We start from the raw sequence: 21,368 nt of genomic DNA, 5'->3' as shown, positions 1-21,368 counted from the left end.
TACTGGCAAACACAGGGCATCAGTTTTTTTTTTTAAATCAATCTTTAAGACCGACACAAATAAAATGAATACCTTAAGTCCACACAAAAAAAAAAAAACCCTATCCAATCTCAAAATAAGTCATGTATATCTGATTTTTTTTTACTTAATTAAACCGGCTGTGGCATTCAACTGTAAAAAATATTTTTTTAATAATTAAATATATTATTTTTTTACTGTATGTATCAGCATATACCAATTAGAGGCTGGCTGATATTGAAGTTTGCTGATAAAATAGTCAGTTTTAATAAAGATAATAAAAAGACAAGTGCCGACACAAATCTACTGTATATACATTACCCTATTTAAGGGATACAATTATTTACTACAGGGGGACTTTAAGAAATGACAATTAAGACTTTTGTTATACCATTTGTGATTTTTATGACCTTGAATTGGACTTAAGGACCCGGTGGGACCCAGCAAACATCATCCTTGAAATATCCAGAGTAATCTGTTTCTGCCTAACATCACCTAGTTAAAAAAAAGAGCACTAATTCATCATACCGTTCACAACAGCTAATTCACCAATTTATATTCATTAAGCACTACCAACCCCCAACAGTGTTTACATCAGCCCTTAGAGATAAAGGAAACACGTTTCCTCTGAAGATGCTTAAAGTGGTTGTGTGAAGAAATCACAACAAAAGGCAGTTATATCTGGTCATTAAAACACAGCAGTAACATGAGTGTTTGATGGAAACCTCATTTTCTCATGCAATCGATTCAGTCTCAGCTAAGTGCAGCCCTAATGATGTTACACCCGGGTGCCCAGATAACATTTATAAGGATCATGAAGCTTTTAGAAACTCAAGAGTTAAGCCATGTTCAAACTGCACTAAAAAGACAGGTTTGTGTAAAAAATAAATAAATAAATAAATTAACTGCTAATTACTAATGTCCACTTAATATTTGGCTATATTATTGACTTGAATGCACCGACACCATTAGGGCCGGTTCACAGAACGCGTTCTTGCTGTTATTGTGCAAGGTCTAGAGACAAGGGTTTTTTTACTTTACTTTAGAAAGCTTTACTTTTTAGAATGCTTTGTCATGCGTGAGATGCTGCAAATGACGCAAGACACGAGCGCAACGGTTAAAGGCGTCGGTCTAGCACGTGTTTACATTGAGAAACAATGGAAAGGTAGCGCAGTGGAATGAAAAAATGTGTTCTGTGCGAACAGCCCCTTAGATGAGAACTGAACTGGGCGTAACAGGTTTTCTCCAGAGATGCTTTATAAATGATCTGAACTTATTCCATAATTGATGAGCTTTACAGTTATTGAACCAAACTGAAATCAACACTGAAGTGATTTCAACTGAATATTGACCGTTTACTATTGTCTTTTTAGGACTGCTTTACAGGAGAATTGAATTCTGTTTGCATCATTGAATCATTATTTTCCTGTTTATCACTGTAAAGCTTCTTTGAAACAATCTGTATTGTATAAAGCTCGATTTAAATAAAGGTGACTTGACTCCTAATGGAGACTAAAATAATTTAGATGACAATTTTTCCCTCTCTCTGACTCTACAAAATTCAACAGCCTGTTGCTGTCATTTACTAATTCCCTCACTGTCCAAATGTTTGGGGTCATTATCAAATTTGACAGTAAAAAACAATTAAAATGTATAATACATACAAATAAAAGGCAGCTTTGGTGAGCAAAAGACACTTCAAAAACCTTATTTTGAATGGTAGCGTATACCTTCAAGACTTGTATTGCATGCAAATGCCCTCTTCATGTGTATATTCAAAATAATCATAACTAAAAAAAGACTGGAATAAAATTATTATGGATCTTTAAAAAAAATAAACTTCAGAACAGCCAAGTTGTTGAACACTGAAAGGGATTTTTGAAGTGCAAATGTGGCCCAAGTGAAAAAAGTAGCTCAAAAAGCAGCCCAAGTCAGCAAAACAAGTTTGTTTGATAAAACATACTGCAGAAAAAGTATTAAGTTCAGCAAAACAGTAGAAAATGAGAAACTATTATTTCAAAAGTTGATTGAAAACTAAAACGAATCCAAAATGCAAAGTAAAACTAAACCTGTCCAAACCATAATGTATAGTTTTGCTCAACATTTGCATTTTGTAACACATTATTTGATACAAAGAAGGGTGAGTGGCCAATTTATCAAAGGAAAAAAAATGAGTTAAAAATTCATTTACTTTGCACTTATATATTCACCGCTCTACTCATACACACCCTGATGATTCAGTATAGTCAATCCTGTCACGACATCTCTGACAGCCATTTAAGCCCTGAAGACAATCTGGAACTCAATGACTCTATGACCAACAGAGAGATGAAGACCAAGTTTTGAAAGACTCACTGATTTGCTAGAGAAGTGCTTTTCTTGCACTTCTCTATCATTGTGCTGTGTAAGCATCTCTCCATCAAATGACAGGCCTCTCTTTATGAGAATCAGAAATTAATTTAGTACGATAATTATGAATGACTAACACAAAAAAAGCACTGACACTGTTCTTTACATTGACTATGTGTTGTAAGATACACTACATAAAAAAACAGACATTAGGCAATGGAGAAACCATACATGTAGGGCAAATAATCTGTGTAATGTGAAGTTCAATATTAGTGGAAAGGGTGTTTTAATGCTCTAAAGAACCAAATGATTAACAAGGAATTGGTTTTAATTAAGGAATCCAGAAATTGCATGTTTCCACAAAAAAATATGAAGCAGTTTTTTTTTTTTTTTTACGTTTATTAAGTATATACACTTTTATTTAATATTATTTACATTTTACATTAACATTGATAAGAAATGTTTCTTGAGCAGCAAATCAGCATATTAGACTGGAGTAAAAATTCAGCTTTGCCATATTCAAAAATATATTAAAGTATTATTACTTTTTACTTTGTTAAAACATTGAAGGTTTTAATGTTGGTAAAGTTCACATTATAAGAGAAACTCCTCTAAATCCCAACATAAGTGATCATTAAACCAATCTCCCCCAAGCAGAGGTCTTCACGGAGGACCCGGTACCCGTAAGGGTTCGGGTCTATATTTTAAATGGTCAGCTGGGTCGGGTCCAAATCTATTACTTCGGGTCTGTTTAACATTCAAATGACATTCATTTAACACACAATGACCAATTTACCAATTGACAATTGGCTCTTTTATTCAGAAGGCAGAACTTATTACGCCATACCTCACATTGCACTTTATTTCACCCATTTTTATAATAATAGTATGACTGAACCATCTTAGGATGACTCGAGATACACAAAATAAGCAAAACGGCAAATGTCGCATTTGACAGCAAGTGGACTTTTAAAGCTAATAATGAGTGAATTTAGCATGCTCTTTCAATCGGCAAGATAGGAATAACATGGATGGAAATTTCTTGTATGCATCACAATCAGGTACAAGGGAGAAGGCTACTAACATTAGGTAAGACAAAAAGTTTTATTTTCACAACTTGTATATTGACCTGTTAATAGCAATTTGTTGTGGAATATGTGCCGATCGGGTCCAGTCGGTTTGGGTCCAACTTTCAAATAATAGATGAGTCCAGGTCTGTTCCGTGTAGCACATTTACGGGTCTCTTTGGGTTTGGGTACAAATTTTTGGACCCATGTAGACCTCTACCCAAGTCTCTAATCTTGCTCAAAAACACATTACATAGTATTTAATTTCAACATTTACTCTGCCCACCAAGACCCATGCTAGGAACTGGAATGAATGAAAATAATTCATGTTTTTCCAATGCAAAAAAAAACTTGAAGCGGCGCTGCGCAGACCGATTGGTGTATGACATCAAAGTACTGCGAGAACAATTCGAAAGCATACGGAGCCCTTTGCTCTCTAATCACTCTCGCGGTACTTTGATGTCATACACTGATCGGTCAAGCACAGCGCCACTTCAAGTCGACACACCTATAGACTGTAATACTGAGCCGCGAAGTGGACAAAAGAACAAAAGGTCTAGGACCAAAAGACTTGGAAAGTGAACTAACAATTTCTGTTTCCGTTAAAGACTGCATAGCTTCAGCCTATGGGGATGTCACGTGACAAAAGAACGAATGACTTGGACCAGAAGTCTTGGGAAGTGAACTAATCATTTCTGTTTCTTGCACAGATTACAGAGCCTATGTGGCTGTCACGAAATAATGAACTAATCATTTCTGTGTCTCATAATTTGGCTGGAGACGTTTTGAGGGAATTTGGCTTAATTAAAAATCTGCTGGAATGAACGAAAGTGTTCATTTTGCTGAATGAGATTCAAAAATCAGAGTCAGTAAAATGATCCGAACTTCCCATCACTAATGAACTGAACAAGAAACAAAACTATGAAAGTCAAAATCTGCAAATGGGTAATACTGAAAAAAAAAAAAAAAAAAAAAAACAGGATCTGCATTTTCATTGGTTTAAATGAAATATTTCTGTTATAAGAGAGAATTTATAAACAACTTGATTTTCAAAGTTAATTAATTTGTGACCGCTGAATGCAAAATTTTTGACAAGCCAAACATGTCAGTCTCTAACTAAGATGTAATTTAAGACACAAAATAAACTTCATCCACTCAAATAAGTATAATAAACTATGCAAAAATTCAATTTTTTGAATTTGCATTTCGAACGTATCCAGTACATTTTATTATTATCCAAAAATCAAACAGTTCACCCTGCATGCACTTTAAGGCTGACTGTCGGTTAGAATATTAGAACTAAAAACCTCGAAAACACACTAATGGCAATCAATCACTTCACCGAATACTTGCTGCCAAAGAAATAAATTACCTTGCGATCCATCGGTTTTAAAATCCACACCATTTGAATATCACGACATTGATGTCTGTCAAAAAATAACGTGCACAAGCCATGGTAGTATTTACAAGAAGCAAAGGTCCAGCGAGTACACGAATATCCTGGAAAACCCACAATACCGGATGATTCCGAGAAGAGGGAGAAAACAGCGGCCTAAGGCTTCAACATGCTGTCTGTCAGAGATGATAACGTACCTAATACATAGACTCGAGAACTTCACAGGTGATTTTTATTAAAATGTAGTTTGATTACTATCTTCTCAGTTGTTTAAAAGATTAAGGGTACGTTTACATAACAACGATGTACTAAAAACTAAAATAAAAATTAATTTGCGTTTTTTCGCATCCAGAAGACAATGCTGTCAAAACTAACCCCGTTCACACGGATCCTCGAAACAGATTAAAAAAACGTTGTATTATGCTGCCAGGCCGGTAGTTGCCGATGTCTCTTTGTAAAGAAAAACTACGTGCCTATAGACTGAACACGTAATAAGCATGCACATGACATAACAGTTTTCACAAATTTGCGCTTTTGTAGTTAACACGGAGACGTTAATGGTACCGTTTACGTTTACAGGTCCCCCAAATGCTGTTGTCATGTAAATAAACACACAAAAGGTTTTCCATTTTTAGTTGAAACTGTGTAGTGTAAACAGCTCCAAAGGCAATTATCAATGTTTGATCAAATTTCATTTTCAAATAAAACATTTTAACAGATTTTGACTCGTTTCTTGAGTTGAGCTAAAGCGTTGACTGGGACTTACTGGTCATGCCTGGTGTCAGGGACACTGCGGTCCATTCTGAGTTTGTCACTCTCAACCTGGTTGAACTTGTTGCGGGCGTATGGATCCTGCCCTGGCCTCACCGCAGTTGCTCCCACGTACAGGTCCTGGTCAAAGTCCTGCCACCTAACCTTCCCTGAAAAATGTGGCAAACAGATGATTAAACGGATGTCAGATGATCTTTGCAACAAAACAAAAAAAAGTTTGTTTTTATTGCAATTTCCATTAGGAAAAAAAAGCTTATTTTTATCCAGTGCGCACATAAATCAAATACTGTGGATTGATTACTATAACATACGGATGGGCTACTTTCCACCTGAACAACTCTGGAACTATCAATTTGTCAGTACGTAGATGTCCGAAGACACCAATATCACTCAAGACATCATGCTTGTCATTTACCAAGGACAAATTTGCACACTATAATCAAGAACAAAAGTATATTGTGCATTTCTGAATGAAATACTCATGCTTCTCAGAATCGTCTCTTTTAGCCAAGACAAAAAAAAACAATGCACTGCTGCCCATTTTTACATTATAAATCACAGTTGCCCAAAAGAACGTGAAAGGAGCTGGCTAGACATCTTTAGTTGATTACAACCCAGGTGAATCTGTCAAAGACGACATTTGCCAAATGATAATATATGAGGATATTTGCCAAATGGACCAATTCCATAACAGTCTGCTTTAAATTATTTCCCAACCACAAGCTCAGCTTTTCCTCTTAAAAAAAAAAAAAAAAAAAAAAATTGTTATTTTTCCATTTTGATGTCAGTCAAATCCCACAATAACTGGCAGCCATGGCAGCTAACAGACCGTGTTGACATTGAGTTAAATGGCAGAGATGGCTAGGATGATACTTAGACCTCAGAAACATGTGGCAGAATTCGATTATGTTATCTATCATTACAAAAGACTATAAGCAATTAATTTAGCGGGGCTCTGGCAGACATCTTCTGCATTATAATTAGGCCAACCTGCTTGAGAATTACATGCCACCGATGCCAGCTCTCCGGCAGAGCGCTACCATCGATTCAGAGGCCAAGAAGACCACTGCCACGGGAGTTGTTAATGAACAAGGGAAAATGCTTCAAATTAGGAGCAGGACCAAAAGGAAAAGATAATGGTCTGCAAGTATTTACCACTTCATTATAAACTACTACACCATAAACCATGTTTCTATCATGTCTATAAACATCTTGTAGTTTCATGTATGATTTTATAAAGCTGAAACAAGAATAGAATGGACAAATAAAAAAAATAAAAAAACGCCTAATAATGTAATTTAAAAAGATATAAATGACCATCATCATCATTATTAATAATAATAAAAAAGCCTGTTTTTTAAGTTTTTAACATTATATATACACACATCAAGGAATATGTACAAAACAACGACGATAACTTTTTTAATGAAAAGAACAAAAAAAGTGGACTAACAAAGAATTCAGCTTAATTCTTCCTGTAACAATTTTTCAAACACTAAGTAAAGTTATGCAAAAGTTAGGCCACACAGTTTAAAATAAACGATGCAAGTCCCCTCCACCCCACCAAAAGAACATACCTTTGTCTTTTTAACTAGTCAACACATCACATTGTTCCAGACCAGACAGATGCCCACAGAAAGCTAAAGTATCAACGTCTGGCATCTCCAATACAATGCATAACACCGCTGAAAGCTCAACGAAAACAGCCAGAAAAAAACACAAACTCTCCTTGTGCGAGGTCGCTAGCTCGTCCCACAGCAGAGAACTGTAGGGGCTGTCATCAGACTAATTAGATGCTCAAAGTAGAACAGAGCGTCTCAGCTGCGACCTACACACTTCACTTGACACTGCAAGATTCGAGACAAAGTGCTCTCCGACACACAGCATGCACTCATAGACAGGGAGTAAGAGGGAGGATGTGAAAATCACCACTTTCCAGGCTGAAATACTATACAGCAAAATTATCTATACCTCAATCCAACCCAGAGTAAGCGCATACTTCATGCATGACTGCAAAATATTATACATTTATTATTACTAAAAATTATGAGGACCTTCTTAGACGTCCATGACTCAATTAGTGCACCAAACAAGCATTCTAAATAAATGTTCATGATATGTTTTTTTTTTTTTTTTTTTTTTTTAGAAAAAAGAAAGGAAAAAACTTCTGTCAGAAACCATAATGTAAAGCTGGTGACTCATTCAGTTCTTAAAGGGTTAGTTCACCCAAAAATGAAAATTCTGTCAGTAATTCCTCACCCTCATGTTGTTCCAACCCCGTAAGACTTTTGTTCATCTTCGGAGCACAAATTAAGATATTTTTGATTAAATCTGAGAGCTGGATCACCTCTCCATAGGCTTCCATGGGATCGAAACTTGCCGGCCCAGAAAAGTTAGTAAAGACATCGTTAAAATAGTCCAAGTGACTACAGTGGCTCAACCATAAGTTTATCACGCGACGAGAATACTTTTTGTGAGCAAAAATAACGACTTCATTCAACTATTAATTTTCTTCTGTGTGGGCCTCTGAGTGAGTTCACGTAGTGTAACAGCGCAGCGCTTCTGTGTTGTACGTCACCACGTAGGCTCACTATTGGCCGACGATGGTCATGTGTGTCAGCCTACGTGGTGTAACGCTACTTTATTTATTCAATTTTAATTTGTTTGTTCACTAAATGCGAAATTCATCATTCAGCAAATAAATTCTGTGTTTGGAAAAAAAATTGATTAGTTGGGACAACATTTGGGGAAATTCTGTTGGTCTAAGATGAGTTTATATAGTTTCAAGTAATTCACATTTCTTACTATTTGTGACTCAGAGGCCACACAAAATGGAAAATATGTAGTTCCGTTTTTTCTTTTACAATGCATCTGAATCATGGACTGAATCAACAATTCTTAGCAAACCAGTTCAGATGACTCACTGAGCTACAGGTTATTATTGCAGAGAATAATGTAAAAATAATTTTGAAAGCAAAATTTAAAAATGAAAATTGTATTGTTAATTGTTTAGCAAGTTATGTCATGTCCTACAATGTTCTACAAAAGGAAGAAAAATCAAGTGGGAACAACATAAGGGTGAGCAGATGGCAATTTTTAAACGTAATTATTACAAATGAAAGCAGGTACTCCCTATGTGAATGTTCAGCTCTGTGGAAATCTTTTGGGTGACCTAAATTACAGGAGTAACACAGGGAGACAAGAAACTATGCTGACGATTCCCTGAAACAGTGCCTGGGGGAGTACAGCAGCGGACAGGAAACATAATGTATGGCATGCAATGACACATGAATGTAATCTGATGTTTGACAAATTTAATAGAACAGCTCTCCGTGGACCTTAGTTCCAGAGCGATTACATGCCACAGAAACTAACGAACTAATTAAATAATGCACTCAGTCACAACCCTACTACAATACTGCTTTTAAATTCAGGAAGTCTACAAAAAGCATATACTATCTTAAAGGTCCCATGACATGCTATTTTTTGTAGGCTTTAATATAGGCCTTAGTGGTCCCTAGTACTGTATCTGAAATCTCTTTCCAAAAATTCAGCTTCGGTGCAGAATTATAGCCACTACAAGCCAGTCCCAGAATGAGCTTCCTTCAGGCAGGCCGTTTCGGTGTCTGTAGCTTTAAATGTTAATGAGGAGGAGAAAGGCGGCGCAAGGTGGAGGGTGGGTGTGGCCTTGACCATCTTGCGCAACGGTACCGGTCCGTGCATGTTAACGTTGGATATAGCAATGGCACGAAGACACGCAGTCGTTCAAGCATTTCAGTTTGACCCAGAATCTGATCCGGATGGAGAAGCAACAACTCAGCGGTTCCAGCAGGACATTTCCGAATGGTTAGTTTAAAATATGATGTCTGGATACGGTACTTTATTCGGATGGTTTACAGTTATTATCATGTAGCTAACGCTAACCTACTGTTGCCTTTTCATGAGAGATCTGTAACATCTGTAATTTATCTTATTACAATTACATCATCAAGCTCTGCGATCTTGAAATGCGGATATCGCGCGTGCCGTATAACCAACAGGAAAACGGTTATCCAAATAACAAAGAAGTGTACAACACTCGCGTTACAGTGTGTGTATTCACACACATAAACTGCATGGCTGCATAGCTAATGTGACAGCCACATTCTACGTGTAACAGTCTAGGCAACCATAAACAGTAAAGCAACACACTTATATATCATTAGTTGACTTACTGTTCCGAGGTGTGTAGCTGAGCCAAAGAGAGTGATCCAGACTTTAGTTTCAGACGTTCAGCAAGCCCAGCTCTGTATTAACCCTTCGGTGTTCATTTGTACATCCAATTATTGAGCAAGTGTTATGCTTCGCTCGCTCAAAAGCCATGATATCTCTCGTGGACAAACTAAAATCGCGCGCGCGCGTTCCTACTTCCTAGCTCATTTTCTCATGGGCGGAAAATATTCTCTGGGCGGGCAAAGCAGAGACAGGGGAGGTAACATTCCTCCTTATGACGTCACAAGGAGGAGATTCAAGATCAGCGCGATTGAGCTTCCATTTTCTCAAAGGCAGAGAAAGATAACAAAAGCTCGATTTACACCGATTGAAATTTCTAGAAACTTGGGGACCATATACAGGCTAGGGGAACTCATATTAATGTTAAAAAACCTCAGAAAGTGAAAATTTCATGTCATGGGACCTTTAATGTATTAAGCAGGCCAGTTCAGTTGGATCGCAATGAAGTACATTTCCAAAAGGGAATAAAGTCAAGACACCAATTTCTTGTCTTCTGCCAGTAATACAGACACACTCAAATCACTCTCAGGCATTTTTAAGTGCCTTTAAGTGAGATTCTCTACACCTACATCAACAAATAACCTCAGGTTAAGTCCTGTTTATGGGAGAAGAAAAACCTAATGCCCTGTTTTATGCAAGCTGTTCATTAAAGTCCATCTTTGAGCGTTTCCCTGAGATACGCTCCATTATTCATTTTGGGATGGAAAAAGAAAACTCTAATCCTGACATGAGCTGATTATGCACATGGGTTGTCAGGTTAGCTCTTACCTGGAGGAAGAGTCTCTAGGCTGTGGGCTTTATCATCTGCATTGCTGTGTGATTGAATTCTGTTTGAATTAATGCCACTCCAGTCATCCTGCCAACGAGAATAACAGATCATGAGCATAAAGTCATATTGTGCAGGTTAAAATAGTAATTGAACCAAAAAAATAATGTATGCAAGCAGTTACGGTCACTGTAGCAAGTCAGTGGTACTATAGTAAAACATTCATAAAACAGTAATAGTACACTGGCTCTGACATTTTTCTTAATGCAGATTCCTAATGTAGAGTGAAAAATAACTTTTTGCCAAACCTAAAAACTCAAGATTAAATTCAAATCAAATGTATTCTCCATTGTATTAAGTCCAATAATAATAATAAAGTTCATTTTCTAGTTGCTGTAGTAACCACAGATTCCATGACCAGAAGCCTGTGTTGTTCTGCATATCTCTCTCCTCCTGTTGAGTTTGATCAGATCCAATCATTTTCAAGGGAATTCTAGCAGCATATTATCAAACGAAATGCTGAGAAAAAAAAAAAAAAAAAAAAAAAAATCTCTCAATCATTTTAAAAACTGTTGACAGCTATAATTTAAAATAACTAACTGATGGTTAGATATCCAAACAGATAACAATGATGGACATATAAATAAAAAGAAAGGACAGCAATTGTTTTATATGACCAGTGACCACACTCATCTAAAGTAATTATTATTCATTATAACAGGGAAGTCAAAAAAAAAAAGCCTTTTCACAGTATCAGTAGTAGGCTATACCAAACACAAACTAAAACATTTTTTCCTCAAATCAAAATAATATTTCCATTAGCATATTGTATTGCTATGGCATCTAAATACGTATCTAGAATCGTGACATTCCACTAAAATTGGTACCCACTACTGACAGTTTGGTATTGTGATAAGCAAATAGACCATGAACACAAGAAGAAAGTCTGAGCAGACATTATCATTTCCACAAAACCAGGGCAAAACAAGGCCCAGAGCAAAAAGAAAGCTGGTGAAGATTACCCAATCTACAGGAGGCTTGGCATCAACAAAACAGTCAGCTTGAGAGCCACCTCCCTTGATAACAAATGTCGGAAAATATGGGTATTCTGTCAATTGTGTCAAGGCCAAGCCCATGAGTAACAAACAACCATGCAACAAAACACAGAGCTAGTAATAATTCACACCCAACCCTCTGCCAAGGTTAGCAGTAAATAAATGTGCAGTCTGGACAGGCAGTGCCGATTGAGCTAGCGGAGCCACTTCAAGCTTATTTGGACAAGCATCTGGTCAACAAGCCCAGGAAAACATGACTCTGAGGATCAAAACCACAAATGTTCCACTGTAAAAAAATATATATATAATCACTTATTACCATTTTTTACCATTTTATACACTGTTAGAACTTCAATATTTGTTGTAACTTCCTTTAGAGTGCTAGTGACTCAATTGAACATGTCAGCATTGAGCAGCTAATAGATAATAAACCCTCATAAAAACAAAAAGATAACTATCCAAATGTCAAAATGGTTAGAGCCATAGACATGGATCAATGATTTTAAACCAAATACTGTTAGAATTGTAACTGGATTCCCAATGCTACAATAACTCAAATCATCATGACACCTTTGTTGAATATTCAAGCAAAGCCAGAGTTTTCACCTGACACAGATTGTGATTCATGTAAGGGAATTCTGGCTCTTGGGTCAACAGGGTGAGGGAGCAGGTGTGAGAGAACGCTGAGCACAGAGGAACGTCCAGTCAAGCTTCACGAAGCTTCCCCTCAACAGCTGGTCTTCTACAGACCACGACCTATTACGAGCTATTAGCAGCGACATGCCAGATAAGCAAGCTTAGTGTTCAGAGCACATTAAATTTGCAATCTATGTCCATTCATCATTTCATGTTGTAAGGGGTTCAGTCTTTACATTTCGGTGTCCCAATACCAAATTATATATTTCCGGTTAAATATTCATGGCACAGATCCTATGATTTATGAAGTAACAACTATAAAACAAACCATTTTAAAATGTTCCTTCTCATCTGTATCCAAGCATTAAAAATCACATAAGTCAGTCATAAATTTCTGCTGATATTCAGTTCATTGGGGTGCTGGGTGCTGGACAACTTCTGGTAACCATTGCAAAACCTCAAACTAAATAATAAAATCTAAATATTTAGCTTGACCTCAATTTAGTATGACAGTAGTTTTGTTTAAAGGTTAAGCACTTTTTCACAGTTTAAAAAAAATTAAAAAGTAAAATTCATGCATCCTTTGAAATGTGAGAAACCCAATTCATGGGAAACGCCACTTTCAGAGTCTGCTCAAGTTAGCAAAACTGCAAAAAGAACATGCTCCTTATGCCCTTAAGTTCTCTTTTTGGTCAATTCACTGGTTACCATATTTAAACTCCAATCTGCTATGACAACAAGATCATTGCTATAAAGTAAATTCAAGAAAAGGTAGCATCATCAATCATTAAAACATTATTCAAATACTTCTCGGTGAGTAACGTTTCTTGCGCAAGCGACCGCTGTCATCGCCAGCTGCCGGGAAGGCGTAAAAGAAACAATTCACTTCAGCACAAAATAAAAGGACTATTTTATCCCTTCATTACTGTGTGCTACAGAGTGGAACAAATGAATTTCCACAGTGCTGTGTTACGACAGGAGCAGGCCACACACTCGCAATCCATGGTTGGGTGTCAAAACAAATCAAAAACATTTTTCATCACAGCTCAATGCACAACGTCATGCATTTGGACAAACCCATATGTGTGGGCTAAATATTCAATGCGGTAAAAACTGTTTCCATCACAAACATCGCTTGACACTTCTTGAAATAATCTAATTAAGCCTACTTTGTGATGCCGAGACAGGAAGAGTGAACCAGACATCTTTCATTCACATCAAAATGTAATATATTTAGAGAGGGAATCAGTTCATTACTTCAACCACTGACTATCAGGTGGGAAGCTGATTGATGGCACAGGTGAGGATAGATTTAATGCACGCTACATTCTGGCATATTGCTCTGAGCAGATCTTAATGTCGGTCTACATTCAGCTTAGTTTTCACTGCATGATTGTACAGACCCAGTCAACATCATGTAGCCACATTATTCAACCAAAAATAAAAATTCAGTCATCATTTACTCACCATCATGCTGTACCAAACTTACTTCTGTAGAACACAAAAGGTACATTTTTGAAGAATATCTTGGCCCCTGCTTTCAATTTAACATAAGTGAATGAAGACTGAGGATGTCAAGCTTCAAAATGACAAAAAAAAAGCACTGTAAAAGCATTATGAAATGTCGTTTGACATCTGCTGTACAGTAGCTCTGCGTGGCATGTTCATAAGAGAAGCAGTGATGTGAATGACTCAGAAATTTTCAATTAATCATTCAGTTCCGCTGAAATTAAAATGTACATGTACACTACAACAACATTTTCAATCATTTCATGCAAGTCACTGTTGTATGGCTTCAAAACACTTGGAATACAGCACAAGTCAAAATTCTATGGTGCTTTTTTGTCATTCTACAGCTTGACATGGGGTTGAGTAAATATTAATGAAGGAATATTCATTTTTGGGTAAACTAATCCTTTAAATTAGTTTAACTTAACAGAATAAAAACTTAAAGTGCTTTCGCATTATAAAGCAGGCTCTGTAATGGACAAATGGCTGTAAATATTTGTAATGGTAATACTGAAAAGTTCAAACACATTTGACAGCTTGAGCCATCCAACAGCTCCAGACCTAAACTGTTGTTTTTGTGGCAAAGAGGTTTGCTCTGTTTTTTTTTTCTGTCCAGCTGTGCCATTCCATCAAATGTCTAAGTGTGTGTGCCTTGCATTCAGACTACCAGTTACCACCTGACACGGCAACTCACAGATGGAAAAACTTGTGCGAGTTCAGCCTCACCTGCTGTCTAAGGAGAGCATTATTCAACCCCATCACACCCAGAAATCAGCAGTCATGCTGTGAACTGGGGAATGAAATGGCCTCTGACTCCAAGCAGGTGACGCAGAGCTTAATTCAAAATTCAGTTTGATCAGTGATGGGAAACGTAAATCAAAGAGTTGACGACTGACTTGAATTTATTCTAAGAGTGTGTTTTTTATATATACATAAAATTTAATAAAGGGACTAAAAAAATGAGAAAGTGAACTGAAGAGATGTTTTGTAATACATCCGCCATTTTAGAACTTCAACCTCTTACATGTTTAAAAAACAGAGTGGTATTTTTAAATCATCAGTCTGCAAAATAAACCAAAATGAAAGCGGATTTAATTAGCCGTTTTATTTCCATGAAATGAAAGGATTATTCGATTAAATCTGTATTAAAAACAATTAAAAATGAATGAACAAAACTAAGTTAAATCAGAAAATTGACCCAGTTTCAATTATTTTGTTTAATATACAGTTGTCAACATTTGAAGTGGATCAAAACCTTTCATACATGAATTTTGAACAATACCCGTTCTTGTCTTAGGACAATGTTTGATTAATTTATTTGATCTTTTAAGTTGACTACTGTAATTCAATCATACTAAATAATTGAATCTGGCACATATTTTCCAAATGCACTTAAGTCTGCGCCATTTCAACTTTCAACTTTCTCAAAAATTGTTCCAACACACTTCCCATAATCTTGGACATTGAGACACAAACTGCAGCAGAGGCAGAGCACTCTGTCCTCCAAGGATTTTCTAAATTTATTGTCTCCATAGGTAGTCCTATGTCACAATGCAAAAAACGTGGGGGGAAAAGTGCAGCACTGATTGCATGATGCCTTTTATTAGGGAAAGATCTACTCGTTGCATAAAGCACCCAAATAATGTAATTTGTGTATTTAATATCCTGTATTTAAGAATCCTATGGTGCCCGAAATACTCACTCATTAAATCAGCAGTGCACCAACCCCATGATTCTTTGATTAAGAGAAAGTTCAAAAGAACAGCATTTTAAAATGGAAATCTTTTGTTACATAAAATTTTTACTGTTCAATCGATCAATTAAGTGCATCCTTGCTGAATAAAAATATGAATGTCTTACTGATCCCCAAACTCTTGAACGGTATTATGTGTCACAGCCAGGCCTCCTTAGAGACCACACAAGCACTCTGACTCCAACCAAGGTGTGTTCTTAAGGTGTGTTGCCTTTGAAATACAAACAGAAACTACATCAATGACTCTTTAATGACTCCGAGAATTAAACTATTTATAAAGCACACATGGCTCATCATTTCTAGCCAAATGTTTATTTTATCATTAAATGGACCTTCAAAGATGACCAGCTGTCGTCCCTGGAATCAACATGACTTACTCTTCACTCAACAGTTTTCCACATGAAACTTTTGAAGCTCTTATTGTACTTACAAGATTTTTCCATTTTGCTTATGTTGTACGGTTATAAATGCATTAAGCTTAATGGTGGGAGGGCTGGCTCTCTGTTTGGTGCATAGTATAGTACACTATTCTTACTCTGCTAATTATTGAATATTTGTACTAGGGGTGTCGCGAAACACCAGTATTAACGATAATTGTGATGTTTAAAAAATATAATATCGTTATCGTGTTAATTAGGGGTGTCGCTATATACGCGGTATTGGTGATAACCGTAATATTTTAAATAAATAGTATGATAATATGACACGTAAATAAATAAGTGCAAGTATCTGGTTGACATCCCAACGTACAGATCAACAGTGAGCGCAAAGGTGGGCAAAACCACCAACCTGTTCAGCCACCTCCGCCGCCATTATCTTGCAGATTTGGCCACTGTACAGAAATAAAAGTTGCTATTTTTTGCTAGTCCTGAAACAGGAAATATTACATTAACCTGTTAACTGCTGACACCTTTCTGTGGTTTATTATATTTACATCCCTCTGGGGCTTTTAGTCCAAAAATGTGCTTACTCAGATTAAAAACTCATGGATTATCATACGTTTACATCAAATATCTTTAGAGGGCAGAATTTATTTCCATTTTTACACAAAATAAGGCGATGAGAGGATTATGGAAAGCTAAACTCTCACATGTAATACTCAATGCCGTATGTCATCCTCAAGCAGAAAGTCCACAAGTGAGATTCATAAGAGTAATAAAACTTGACGTTGCAGGAAATAACTAATATGGATTTTGGCTGCATTTAACTTTTTTTTTTTTTCATTAACACTTTTAGACATACAAACTTCCCTAAGCACTTCCCCTCGGGAGAATACCAGCCGCCATTTTGAAATGCGTTCAATTTCAAGTGGGTGAGGGAAGTTTATTTGGACAGACCCTCGAACCCTCGATTTTGACAGAGGGACCAAGGCCCAGTCCCAAATGGCACCCTAAGCACTCGTGGTCTTCCTACGAGTCTGCACTTTCGTGTCGTATAATGCTGCTTTGACTGTCGGGAAGAAGGCTGGGCAAAAGTGCGCATCGAGTGCGCATATCGACTGCAAAGGGGGCGCTCGAACACCCTTCTGAGGCCTAAAATGACAAATGGGACACCCTACAGTCTCACGGACTTAACGGACACACGTACGCGGGCAGCCATTGTAAGTCCATAAGACCGAAAGTGCATATGAAGTGTGCCATTTGGGACAGGGCCATAGTCTACTCATGTACACTTCAGGCAGATCCATCAACCACAATGCACCATGATTGTGATGTCACAGCATGTCGCGCTTAATTAACCCCCACCCCACACAACTATGATATTGGAGTTTTGACATTTAACCGCATTATACTTGTAGCTCCTACATTTGTATATATGTTATATATATATATATATTTTTATAATGCAATGCAAATCAATGAAAGAGTTTTGCATCAGGCCAAGACAGACACTGCTGAAAAGCAGCAGTGATGGGCCGTATGATGGAGGTGGACAAAGTAACAACAGACTTCTCTCCTTTTTAGGGAATAAGGCTTGGGTTGCTTCATCTGAGTAAACTAACATTTTTACCATCTGTATGTTAAATCTTTGGATCTGAATTTGAAACTCTATCTTCCAAAATTTGCATCTTTGGAATGAGTCATGCTTTCTTGTTTGCTGAAGCCAACCTCACTTTTTGCATGCAAAAAAATTGGCAGTGAGGTCTAATGATTACATTGTGCTGGATTTACAACATTAGACTAGGTGTGGCGATACTAAGGACAATAAAACAAAGAGCCCCAGACAGCAGTTCACCTCCTCCAGCTAACAATCAGAAATATGCAATAACACATTATGGTTGAGATATAGCTGGAACAAAGGCAACTTAAACAGTCAAGTACGGTTATGTGCTGAAAGCTTAACCCAACAATTGCTCTCTGCTAGAGAAGAAATAAAAATCAGATTTACAGTTATTAACAGTTAGGGATGTGCAAAACCACACATTTTCATGTTTACGTCATACCAAAAAAACATTAAAAGTGCAATTCATACATGCAATAACTTTATACACCTGTTCATTATTGAATATGTTATAATTTAAATTGATGTTCATGCCCCCTTTCCACCAAAAAAGCACTGGTTCGGAACTGGTGCTGGTTCAAAGTTGGTTCAACTTGCGAACCTTCTCAGAACCTGTTTGTTTTTCCACTGACTAGAGAGCCCAGTGAACGACGCCGTTACGTCACTGTGTACGTTGCCATACGTCTTAGCTTTCGCCAACTTTAAGCATAACAATTACAATGGCGGATTACATCGTCTTTCTGCAAATGTTTCTCCTGGCTTTGTGATCCTATATTGGTGTCAGAAGAAGACGTTTAGAACACATTTGTGCTGCTCGTCTGGATTACTATAGACGGAGGTTACGTTCGAGAAGAAGTTCGACAATAACCCCGCCCCCAGCCCCTGACGTAAGCATGACGTGGTAAAAGAACGGTTCTAGTCAAGCAAAGAGTTGCCAACATTTGCTTCAAGTAAATAAATAAATAAATAAATAACATTTATTGACACTAAGCCTGGGCATTGACAACTTTCACAATTGGATTCGATTTTGATTTACAAGCTTGTGATTCGATTACCTTAGATTCAATATTGATTAATTGGGGATTCATTTAATCAGGTACAGTAAAGAAAAAGTATATACTAATGCTGTAAACTGTAACAGGGAGCCACAGTTAATACATCATTATAATATTAAGGTTCACTTCACCCTGATCATAAGATCCATTTCCTGGAGGGTGAGAAAAATAAAATAAAATAAACATACAAACCATGCATGCTTGCCAATCTACTAGTTGTTGAATAGTCATGTTGGATGTCATCCAATGAATGTTGGATGAATAGTCAACCAATCTCTAATTACAAGAATCGGTAAGATTTAGCTCACGTTAAAATGAGGTAAATGACCGTGCGTTCTCACTGCTTGGTACACTGGCGGAATGAGGAAAAACCATTAGCATGCTGCCTAGGGCTGGTATAACTAATGAAGAGCACCTGGTCTGAGCACAGAGGCTTTGAAGAGCCAAAACCTCTGTTCTCCCACCCACAGACAGCTCGCTAATCAAGCTCAGCATCACAGAATTACTGCAATTGCCTGCCAAGAGATCAACCACGGCACCCTCCGTGTGCTGACAGCCCATGGCCACAGCCTCATTCCCATCATCCCTCAGCAGGAGAGCCGCTCAGAACCTGTGAGTCGATTTGACCAAGACCTGTCAGGCTAGTGTGGCTGAATGAACGTTCATTTCTCCACACACAGAGCCTCCAAGAACACAAGACCCCAATTATGTAGCTAAAATGCCAGTGCTGATGAAGATTTGCACAGAGCAATCCAGACAATTCTGTTTGCTTGAGATTCAGAGCCACTGCTTGCAGAGTGCTAAGTGAAATTGAAGTGCTGAACTGGGAGAGTATCAAAAACATACTGAAAGAGAAAATCGTCTTCACGGTGGAACAATTAAGTGTCCTTCCGGAACTTCTACCAACTTGAGCCAGATTTTGACGAGACTCCCATCACTGAACTATTCAATGTGACACACTGTACATGCTGGTGCAAGCCAATAAATAGGCCGCTAACACAACCTTACTGCTCAACAATAAGGACGATGAAGTGGTCAGGTGGGACAAGAGTTACGAATTTTACTTGCCTGTTATAACACACCACAACACAACAAAAAAATGTATATGATATTTATATTTATTTATATGCCAGAATTTTTTTTTAAATGGGTTATAATACATAAAATGGCAAAAAGATTTTTATTTACAATAACAGGATCAATAACTACAAATTAATAAAATTCATTAGTACTGGGAAAAAATTAATCGCGATTAATTGCATCCAAAATAAAAGTTTGTTTGGATAATATATATATATATATATGTGTGTACTGTGTATAATTATTTTGTATATATCAATACACACATATGCATGTATTTATTTAAGAAATATTTGCATGTATATACTGTATATAAATGTATACATAATTTATATTATATATAAATATAAATAATTGATATATAAATAAATAAAAATCTTAAATATATACATGCATATGTGTGTATTTATATATACACAAGTAAGCAGCAGGTCATGTTACTCCGTGAGGATTTTCTAAAGAATCCTCGCATCATGTGGGCTTGTTTGAATTGGGACAACCATCTCTAAATAAAGCTGTGCGACTTACTATGGTTCATAAATGTTTTGCGAAGTTACAAAGCATGGCCTCATCTGTATACTGTTTGCACGGTTTTACGTTATTAAATTGCTATCGGTTTGTGAGATTGACCAAATTTAGTGACAACCGGTCAGTCATAGAATGTGATTATCAGCTGATCAGTTGGAACATCCCTAATTATAAGGCTGTAAAATATATATCATGCTATAAAACATACATTTAGCCAACACAAAAGTTTCAGAAAAAAAAGCTTCAGAGAGACAGAAACAAAATAAGAGCCACAATTCTCTACAAGATTGTTTTATGGACAAAATAACCACTTACATCAAGCACATTAAAGGAAAGTGGAATGATACTGAAAGATATATATATATAGACACACAATTTCATGACACGTTGAAAACGATACATAAGAGAGGCCTTACCTTTAGCTGATTGTGGGTGAAGGTGATGCACTAATGGAGTTATGGCCAAAATTGTATTGTAGTCACTACTGAAGTAGTTCAGAATCATTAAAAAATAATTGCTTGCTATATCCTCCATAAGACCCTGCAGTCAGACACAGTCACATGCTGCCACAATGGACTGCAACCAATAACTGAACTATTGCTGCCAGCAAACACTGAGAACAGAGCAAAAAGATCAAGATTTATGAGGAAAAGCAACTCTGAACAAAAAGTACCACAGGCTATTGGAAATAAGATTGTTGCACACAGCAATGATAAAACGATATGTCTTTCCTTTAAAAAAATAATCGTTTAGCTCACTTTTTTAACAATTCAAATATGAAAAATACTAGTTTACATAGAATCGCTTGCACTTCTCATATCAAATCCAATTAAGCCAATTTACAGAGATCTTTATTATTTCACCATACATTTTCCTTTAATACCCTTAGCAGAAAATTTCTTCCAGCAAAATAATAGTACTGATAAGCTTTTTGCGTTTCTTTTTAATTTTATGTAGCCTATAAGACAGACTTGCACTGCACATTTTGCACTTAACTGAAAACAATTATGATGATGATGATCTGAAGTGTCTCAGCTGAAGGAAATAATCCATTATTTATCGGCTTTAACAGATTGGACAAATTTTCTTATTGGGCCAATAACGATTAGGGC

At 36.8% G+C, this 21,368-nt stretch overlaps 1 protein-coding gene across 2 annotated transcripts in view; it reads right to left on the bottom strand.

Moving 5' to 3' along the window:
• galnt2 (UDP-N-acetyl-alpha-D-galactosamine:polypeptide N-acetylgalactosaminyltransferase 2) overlaps positions 1 to 21,368 on the bottom strand; it is a 76,489-nt gene that overhangs the window by 30,634 nt on the left and 24,487 nt on the right. For both annotated transcript variants that reach the window (XM_081351935.1, XM_081351936.1), the window contains exons 2-3: positions 10,642 to 10,729; positions 5,597 to 5,750 (exon numbers count right to left, since the gene is read on the bottom strand). In XM_081351935.1, coding sequence (XP_081208061.1) covers positions 5,597 to 5,750; positions 10,642 to 10,729 — 242 coding nt within the window. The remainder of the gene's footprint in view (positions 1 to 5,596; positions 5,751 to 10,641; positions 10,730 to 21,368) is intronic.

Source organism: Scardinius erythrophthalmus (genome assembly GCF_964197995.2).
Source record: "Scardinius erythrophthalmus genome assembly, chromosome: 21".
Classification (NCBI taxonomy): Eukaryota; Metazoa; Chordata; class Actinopteri; order Cypriniformes; family Leuciscidae; genus Scardinius; species Scardinius erythrophthalmus.
This window is presented reverse-complemented; position numbering and strand designations above follow the sequence as displayed.